The sequence below is a fragment of the Papaver somniferum genome, chromosome 11, assembly GCF_003573695.1.
Source record: "Papaver somniferum cultivar HN1 chromosome 11, ASM357369v1, whole genome shotgun sequence".
Lineage (NCBI taxonomy): Eukaryota > Viridiplantae > Streptophyta > Magnoliopsida > Ranunculales > Papaveraceae > Papaver > Papaver somniferum.
Genome location: NC_039368.1, coordinates 103792806 through 103803197, shown reverse-complemented (window position 1 = coordinate 103803197; position 10392 = coordinate 103792806). Strand labels below are relative to the sequence as shown.

At 36.3% G+C, this 10392-nt stretch overlaps 1 protein-coding gene across 1 annotated transcript; it reads left to right on the top strand.

Annotated features, from left to right (window-relative positions):
* Positions 1-3028: 3028 nt before the first annotated feature.
* Positions 3029-3439, top strand: LOC113324852. Its single transcript, XM_026573137.1, has one exon. The coding sequence runs from the start codon at positions 3029-3031 to the stop codon at positions 3437-3439; it is 411 nt and encodes a 136-aa protein (XP_026428922.1).
* Positions 3440-10392: the final 6953 nt, after the last annotated feature.

Below are 10392 nucleotides of genomic sequence, written 5' to 3'. Positions count from 1 at the left end.
CGAAAGTGATGGTCATAGACTGAGTCTAGACAATACAACGAATCGGTATTCACACTCTGTGCGATCGTCTATAGATACGAGATCGAGACAATACAACAATCAAAGTTTGATTACTTGATAATAGGTTCGGACTTAATCAAACTCTATAGGACCACTATCAAGTAATATGGAGTTAACGTTTGTGTAATTTACTTTAAATTATAATAACAACAATTACAATTGCGGAAAACAAAAGTAAATGACATAGCAAGATTTTGTTAACGAGGAAACCGCAAATGCAGAAAAACCCCGGGACCTAGTCCAGAATTGAATACTCTCATAATTAAGCCGCTATACAAAATCAAACCAACTTCGTATAGTTGAGACCAAGCAATTAAACCTATAGTTCACCTAGTTTCTTCAGTATCCTTGCGCTTCCGACACTCAATAAGTGCACGCACCGAACAATTCCTTTGGTTCGTATTCCAAACAGTAAAGGAACAACAAATCTATTCGGTAACAACTCTATTCAATCTCATTGATATGAGTTAGACAAAGGCTCTTCTGTTTAATCCAATAAACTCCTTTATCGGGTTTAGATCTATCTATCCAACAACTACCAAAGTAGCAGAGTTTAGATTTTGCAATCAAAAATAAGATCTATCAAGATATTATATAATGATGCCGATCTACGCAACTAATCAATCAAATCTATCAAGGATAAACCAATTATAGTTGGATCCCAGCCGATCAAGTTTTGTGCACACCAAAGATTATAAACCCAATAAGAAATCTTCTTTTTCTTCAAATCTTCTTTAATCTTCAATAAACACTTGCACACCACAACTTGAATCTCTTGTGATCAATCACACATAGAACGGACTCTGTTAACAATGGATTATCACAAGACGTCTTTAGATCTACAAACAATTCTAAAGATCCCGTTGAGTGAATCTTATATCAGAAGGGAAGATTCTCAAGAATAAACAAACTGAGTGCAATCAAAGATCAACAACCGTTAGTTAATCAAATCAATTCGAAAACTAATAATACTGCAATTATCTAGTTTCCCACTAATGGTACTCTAGAGCTTCTTGATCCCACAGAAGCCTTTAAACGAGCATCCGTAAGAGATTTCGCCTAATTAGGATATTTTCCTCTCCGAATAGACGAATCCACCAGTAACAACACAACAAGGTAGTTTTGCTGGCTCTTAGGATAATTTGCTCGAAATGCAAACTTGGGTCTTTATAGACCAAGGAAGTTTGGACACCAAGGAATTTCCAAAACCGAAATATTCTTAAGATATGCAATATATTTCCAAATCGGTTTTCATAATTCCTGAAAATGCTCTATCCAATATTAACCGAAATCTCACTAGAAAATCTCCAATTAGTAAATGCGCATTACCAATTTTTATTTTCCAGAGATATGCATTTTAATTGCTGATAATTAAAAGCACATAAAATTAACAATCTTAATTAAAAGATTCTCAACTTATTTCGGTCCGGGATCTCCTTTAGTTATTAAGGAATATCTTTGAACAATAAAATATAAGAGTTACAGAACATGTTCAAAGTATGTCGACATCTTATTCTTTGTAAATCCTTTTTCATATTTACAATCTTGGAACCGATTATACCACACTTCCAAACAAGTTAGAACTTGTTCATCTTATTTCCAAGAACTATGTGATTGATCAAATATCAATACACTAATCATGGGTTTACGGTTCTAACAAATACACGGATCTGTTCTACCTTAATATGGTTACTGGGACCGGTTACATCAGTTACCAGGATCGGTTACGTCAATTACCAGGACCGGTTACCATATTCTCATGGTATTACTTGTGATCAGTTACACTAGTCACTAGGATCGGTTACACCAATTAACAGGACCGGTTACACCAATTACAAGGATCGATTACAACTCTTTTGTGATCGATCATACCCATTACTAGGATCGGTTACACCAATTACAAATATCGATCATACCATCAAAGGTGATTACTTAGGATCGGTTACCAAGATATATAACAAGTTATGATCGGTTCTAATAACTCACACATATTGGTAATCCAAAGATATGCAATGAGTAACAATACCAGTAAGCCTAGTGATTTCCCTTTCGATTCATAAAACAATTTTATGAATGTACTTCATTAAACAAATGTAAACATTGTTTCCTAGGATGAAATATTTACCTTTAACCATACACATAATCACAATAGCATTCATTCGATTATGTCGATGTCTTATATACGAAGTTCGAAAGATAAGCTTATACTTCGTATTCTAACTCCTTAACACTGTGTCTACTAGAATATATCATTCGCAGCTTCGCGATAATGTTTTCAATATAGCGCGACTTGAAAGATACGTTGAGAATGAAACAATTCAAGTCAAAATATTACTAACCTCAAGAGGAAGGATGATTTCGTCGATGTAGCTTGTTACTTCTTCACATTCTTCAAGTCTTCGAGGAATACTTGTATGTCTCATTATCCTAATCTTTCTATCCTAACTTATATGAAGTTGTCTCTAGTATATAATTAAGCGACTCTTTAATTGAGTTTTTATTCACTAAAATATGACAACCAAACTTGACATACCAACCCTTGGTGGGTTCAACCGAGCTATGCTATAACACATACTGCAGTACACCCGGATATTAGATGGTGTCTGAACAAGCTACACATAAAATACTTGATTGAAGCATCACAACTATGTTCATAAAATCAGGTAATTATTATGCCAGAAGCAAGAACTACAAAATCTAGCAAATTCTGTGTAAGCATGCAAAATTTTCCTATTTTACTCAATTCTGGATCAACACACAAAATTCAATTATTTTACTCAATTTTGTGTCAGCAAACAAAATTTGATTATTTTGCTTGATTTCATGCGAGCACGCAAAATCTACTTATTTTGGCTCAGTCATGTGAGCACGGAAAATTTGCCTATTTGATCGGTTTGGCATGAGGCACGGTATCTTGACTCTCATTGGTGGAACAACAGCTTGCCAAATGATGGAGTAAGAATCTCCCATGATTGGTCACGCTAAAACCCCAATTACGGTGGAGAAAAAACTAGGCATATCTATTTGTTGGGCCATTTGGAAAGCCCGTAATGCAAAGGTCTTTGAGAACAAAAATGCTAATCTTCAGGGAGTTCTGACCACGGCTTTATACTGGTATAATCTCTACTTTAATTTCACTGAAGAAGAGGAAATGCAAGCAGTAGGAGTCCATCAGGTAAACTCAGAAACAGATGCTAATACAATCTGGAAAGCTCCCGTTTTTCCCACTATCAAAATCAATGTTGATGCTGCTTGGAAAGATGGTGAATACACTTGTGCAGCTGTGGAAAGAGACAGTACTGGTTCTTGGTGTGGAGTTGGAGCTAAAGTGGACAGAACGGATACAGTGGTCTATGCTGAAGCTGATGGTTTAAGCTAGCAACTGAATTAACTGCTTGGTTAAATTTGGATAACATTATTATTGAAGGTGACAGCCAAGTGGTGGTGAACCGTCTCAGGGGAGTTTTGAGAAAGATTCCTTGGAAGATTTGGAGACTGAAGGATGATATCACCTAAAGAATGAACTCTCTTAACAGCTTTGGAGCATACAACTTTGTGCCAAAACCGGCCAATTTAGTTGCTCATTCTATAGCAGTGTTTGTTCTATCTAACAACGTCCAAAAAATGTGGACTAGTTCTGATTTTCCTCCTAGCATTGTTAGCCTTCGAGATGTAAATAATGGCTAGTTTTTCTTTTCTCCTTTCGCATACCAAAAGGAAAAAAAAATAAAAAATCTGGAATGCTCTCAGTAATTAAAGAAACAATATGAAATCGTTAACCTGCTCCAAAGAAAAATAAAAAATATCGCTAACCAATTCTCCAACAGTCTCCCAGTGTCCTACTATGCGCTAAAATTATATAGGTAATGCGGCAAAATATATTAGCTCCGCCGCTGGTTTCTTTCTCGTCCTTACTCGTTAAGTGTCTCCAGGTGGACAGCATAAATCTTAACCCCACAACTGTGGAAGATGATGAAAATCAAACTGTATAAGTTTCAAGACCGCGATATTTCACTTTAAATGATTGATTACTACCGTGATTAGTGGAGTGAGACACACGGTTAACCTAACCATTGCTTTGTGGATTATTTACATATTCTTCACTTATCTGTATAGTTGTGAGTGAGTGTTACACAATGTCATCCTCTACACCCACTCCATTTGGAATGATATGGCGAACATGTTTTCTTGTATCTACATTTGGACAAAGGAGACGTGTTTGGGTGATTTCAAGCTAAACCCTTTCTCTTTCAAGCTTAATCATATTTAAAGGATCAAATTTAGCTCTACTAGATCAACTGTTATTTGTTTAATAAAATTGATTAAATAAAGTTAAGAGTTCCAGCTACAAGATGTTTAATATTAGGGATAAAATAAAATCCATTTTCTATTTAGGTATAATAATGTTGAGATTTTTTTGTCTGAATTACTTCAATTATTTTGATCGTAAGATTAGATTTTAGGTCGGACGGAAACTAGATTTTAGCGTTCCCAAATCAGACTAAAAGGGATTCAAATCATGTCACCTATCCTATTGGATTTGTCCCTCTTCTGATATCATGAAAATTGTCAAGGAATTGACAATCGACTGTCAAACTGATTAATGGTTCACAATTGTACTTACTGGTGAACACATTTACCATTTGAATTACATTTGTTTGAACGGTTTTTTGGGCACCATTTTTTCTTTTTGGAAGGACCATGATTTATTTAGGACATCTACTTGCATTTATAAGAGTGTACTAAAGCGATGCAATGACTAACATACCCTTTTTCATACTCCCTCCGTCCAAAATTAATTGAGTTATTTGCAGGGAGAAAAGGAGAGTATGTTTAAGTATTTTTTACATTTATGCCATGATTTATCTCCTAAATTATATCACGGTTTTTCGTAAACTTTATACCGTTAAAAAGCATTTTAAAACACATATGTAACGAATATAAACATGTCTATCAAATTATACATATTTCTTATAGTAACAATAATCAATTAAAAGGGTGTTTTAGAAATAACCCCTTGATTAGTGAAATAGCTCAATTATTTATTTGACAAACTCTAAAACCAAATAGCTCAATTAATCTTGGACGGAGGGAATAGTTTATTTATAACAAATTAATAAGCATCCTAAATCCTAATCAAAATCATTAACAAAGACAAAAACAAACTAACCAGAGGCAGTAGAAGTAATAATTTATTTTTAAAATAAAACCTTCTTCCCTTTTACTTTTAATTCCTAAGTGTACATTCGCAGGTATTATCCTGCCAACCCGTCTCTTATAATTTCTTTTGATTGAAGAAACCGAGTAGTAATCGTTAAAAAAAAAGGTGAAAACAGTGGTTACAATAGCATGTTAGGTTAGGAATTTTTTTTTTAAAAAAACTAGTTTTATAACAGAACTTTTTAGAAATGAAGAACACCAAGAACGAGTCGGTTAGAAAAATAAATTTCCTCCTAACCGAACTCTTGAGTTCGGTTGAGTAGTAAAAAAATTTGCGTAACTAAAGTCTCTCTGTATAGCCAGCTCTAAAGTTCGGTTGAATCACAAACATTTTTATTTAAAATCAAACTCTTCTCTGTATTACCAACATAAGAGTTCGATTGAATTGCAAAAAAGATATTTCTCAACCGAATATTACTATGTAAACCTCAACCTAAAAGTTCGGTTACCTATCCTGGAAACTCAACAGCCGAACTTTGCAAAACTTCATTAAAGAGAAGTTCGGCTACCTGTATCTGAAGATACACTAGCCGAACTACACCTGCAGGTGAGTTCGGATACATGTTCTTCATTGTAGCCGAATTTTGTTGACATAGCCGAAATTTATTTAATTTTTTTTTTCCATTGTTCCAAAGTTTGGGAAAATCAAGCAACATTAATTAAATTCGAAGTTTACCTGAGTACCCAAAACATCACTCTTCCAGTTGTGGCTCGTAAAAACCATCGTTTCGGTCTTGAGATTGAGTTTGGGGAGGAATGCAATCAACACCTAACAAATAACTCATTTCTGGATCGTTGTGAGGATTAACGAATTGGAGATGCAATAGGTTCTTATATAAACATAATCACTTAGATACTCATTACTCAAACTTAATTAAAAATGATAATTTTGATATTAATACAAATATTTGGATAAGAGATATTTCAGTTTACTTCCAAACGTCTTACCCTAAATAAAATTATGGCCCCCTCTAAAAAGGTGTGGTGCCCAAAAAACTGGTTTGTTGTTTTTGTCGCTTGTTTTTCTCTAGTTCACCATGTTCTAGTTCAACCAAAGTTACTAAAATCGAACCCATAAGAACGTTTTTACAATCCAATCAATCACGAATCAAATGGGCCTAGTGTTGATGGTGGTTTTTAGTTCAAGGTTAAAATTGTAAACCTTGCATTTAATGTGCCTTCACTCTGCAAAGAAACGGAGCCATGTAAAAGTGATGAATGTTCAACCTATCCACTGGCACATTTATTGAGCAACTCGATATTTCCTCATGAAATTTATCCAGAATGGTGCATGAGCAACAATCCCAGATATTCTGTAAATTTCGGCACCATGCCCATATTATTCAATTAATATAAGTTTCTTTGAATACTTTTTGTGTTATGTTCCCCGGCCGAACCCTTAATATTGCTATGGCATGACAATTTGTGTTCACTCGCAGCAGAGTAGCACGAATTTCCAAGTATCAAGGTTATGGTCCTTGCATAAAAGTACTCAATCAGAAAACATACTGCTCTCTGGCAATAAACTTAAAGAACTCTGTGTCAACACATAGAGTTCAATCAATTTTGTGATAATTCACAAGATTCAAATATTACCCTGACTAATTTGCAAAAATTAGGGTTTTGCGCCTTACGCAATATATTAGATCCAGTTGGTCGAAATTAAGCTTAGAAAAACTAAGCAATTAATCCGCCATGGATTAGTAGGTGCAAAATCCTACCCAAAATCAGAAAACAAGGAATAAAAGGAGCCGCGGAATAGGAGCAGTAGCAAAGGGAGGTGTGGCCATGCCTTAGGCCAGCCGGCGCCATTTGTAATTAGCCCCATGTTTCCCGACCGACCCTATTTACCTTCGATCAATCAGGTCTCTTTAAACCCGCCACACGCTGGCTGGGCCCATACTTGCCGTCCCTATTTCCCATCGACCAATCAGATCGCTTTAAATCCTCCACATGCACACCAGAAGTTTGGCCACGCCCATGCTTGGCCAGCCTCTCTTATATTAACCAATCAAGTTGCTCCAAACTTGCCACAGTGTTAAAAGAGGCAAACTGCGCCAAATGGTCACAAAGCCATTGGCTTTCCAAAAACTGCGCCAACATGCCAAACGTGCCATGTTGCGCCAATGAGTTGAACGGCATGCCAACATGCCACTCTGTCGCGTCAAACGTGCCACTTTGTAGCAGAACATGCCAACGTGTCGTAAATAGCGCGCCTACGTGCTAACCTACCTCCTGTTCGTGGCCAACGCTATGATGTGCTAACCAAAACTCTAATTTCCAGTTGTGGCTCAAATTACGCCACTTTGGGCCCACAACATGCCACGATCCATGCGGGACCCGAGAAACCTTAGGAATGGCACCATATCATAGCCACTCATAGCAACCCTTGCTCCTGTGGCCGTTTCCACATTATGTCCTTACTATAGTTCCTTTGGCGTGACTATGGCATCGTTTGCACAAAAAGCGTCACCATGTCGCGACCGCATGCCACACGCACTAATTAGGGTTTCGGCATGCCAATCCCTAATTTAGGCGAAGTTACTACAACGACCAAGACTAATCATGCTACACATAGCATTGGGATTGATGTGGAAACTAGAACAAATGTTGCCAAGCCATATTTGGGTCTAACACCAATGTGCCAAAGTCTAGCATCCATGGCTACGCCAGGCGCTACTTGCACCATTGTGCCAATGGTATGCGCAAACTATGCCAACCATACCATTATGCCATCGGCGTGCACTAAATATGCCACTATGCCATTGGCATGTACCAATGACGCCACTGTGCTATTATTGGGCGCCAACAGAATGTGGCCATAATCAATGGCCACCCTTTCTCATTAGTTACAATCTCAGCTGTCCAAATTCGCCACAGAATTGACAGTCATGTGGCAAGTCTTAGCGATCAGCCAAGACAAGCCTAATAGCGCCACATGATATTCTCCTGCGGCAAGTATCTTAACTTTAACTTGCCACACATAGCAATCTGCTACACACGTTTTCCACGAAAACACTCGAGACATCAAACATGTCACAAACTGGGGGATACTCATCAGGGTATTGGTCTGGCGGTTTACAGCGTGCGGCGTGCAACACGCCCATTATAAGAAAGTGTCAGAAAGCAGCGCAGTTAGTGGCGGCAAGAAGTAGTGGGTGTAAACTAACTCGTCTCCTTCACAGTGGGAACGTGGTTTCTGGCATTTACACACGACCCCACTTCTCCATCACTTAATCATTCCCACTTTCTACGAGATCAGGGTGCGTTCAATATGACTTGTATAAATAGGTTCTACCTATTTTCGACCAAACGGCAACAGTTTTGGTTAACACAACACAGTATCCAGATAACACCAAAGAACTGATAGCTTACATTCCGCAAGCCAGTTCCACATTCTGATACAAGTCATAAAATAGACACACCTTCAGAATTAACCATTATGGTCTCAACACCTTCTTCGCTACCCTCCCTAAGAGCAACCCTTCTCCTTCACTTTGTGACCGAAGCAAGACTGGAACGACCATTTCTTAGTTTAGGCCAGGATTGTACTTATTGATCTCTCGAATCTAAAGTACTCTCGTGCAGTGCATTTGTTTAAGGTTTAGGATCGTTTCTCATCCACAGACCCAAATTTACCAAAACCGGTAGAAACAGTTTTCACCCACAAACACCTAGATTTCAAGTTTTAAAATTTTTATTTAATTTCACATTTGAATGTTTATTTTTATTTTATTTTTGTGATCTTTTGAATATCCAACACAAATCAAGAGTAACATGAAAATAAGAACTTTCATTTTACATGATTAAAAAATATTAAACAAGATAAAAGGAATTTTTCAAATTGTTTTAAGATTGTAACCATCAACGACTCTTTTTCTCTCTCCAAAAAAAATTCTCTCTAGTTTCCTCACCCATGGCTGAGTAATCCTTTCTACTTGTGTTAATCCAATTGCTTGATGGGATAATAGCTAAGAAATAAGGTTAAAATGATCCGTATCAGTTATTAGATTAGACCATTTTATAAGCAAGATGAAAATCAGGTTTATTTTGAATTTTCTAAAATTTCAATTTTTTCTTCTATTGGAAATCCCTTTCATCCTTTGGTTTTGTTTTCTGACCCTTGATACTGAGAAATCTTAAAACTATTTCCTGAGGTTTTTTTGGAATCTTCATTTCAATCTTCATAACTTTGTTTCCTTAGTTTGTTCTTCGTTGTTCGAGTAATCCGTTCTATGGCCAGGAATTCAAATGACGTTCTGTTTTTTTTCTTCTTTTAGTCCATCTATCAATGACTAAAATCCTGGTGAGATTGATAAGCATTAATCAAATCCTTTTATCCCTTTCATCTTTCAGATTATCTTTCTTTATAATTTGTGTATCTTTACCGAAATTAGATTTTATTTCCATTATCTTTTATCATTTGGCATCTGGTTCTATCTATGTTAGGTTAATTGTTCCTCCTTTGATAGTTTTCCTCAACTAAGACCAAAGTACCACATTCCTAGGTGTTTCCATTCTCTATAGTTGCGAACCAGAAATTTATCTTCCATAGGTTGTGGTAGACCTTTGCCATTTGAATCCACCCTATCCAACAATTTCAATCTACCCTCTCATTCCTTTCGGAGTTATCTAATTTTCTTTGGATGGGTTTCTAGTTTCTATCTTTCCTGATTTCCGTGGTTCCGATGCACAACTATCTACCTGAAATTCAGGCTATTTCCCATTATTCTGTGATTTAACACAGAGGGCCAAGTTAGCTTTCACAATAATCCTTTTTATCTTTTTGATGAGATATAATTTATTATCGTATTGGTTTTCTCTCTATAATTTACCTTATCTAGGATCTTGTAAATAAAACCCATGCCAATTTTTCCGATGATCTCTCATATTGTCCGGTCTCTTAGCTATTTCTAGGATTACGAATATAAATTTAAGTAAACTCCGGATTAAGTTACGACATAAAAAAATACCAAAACAAATATCAAACCACATAATTTACTATAGAAATAAAACATGCACATAGTCAAGACATAGTTTCAACAAAATAAAAAACATTCTAAATCATCTTAAGACTTAGCTAGGCGGATTAGGTCATGCAATTTTCTGAAA

Excerpts from the sequence above, each read along its gene's own strand:
- LOC113324852 (XM_026573137.1), top strand. The coding sequence starts at position 3,029 with ATGATTGGTCACGCTAAAACCCCAATTACGGTGGAGAAAAAACTAGGC.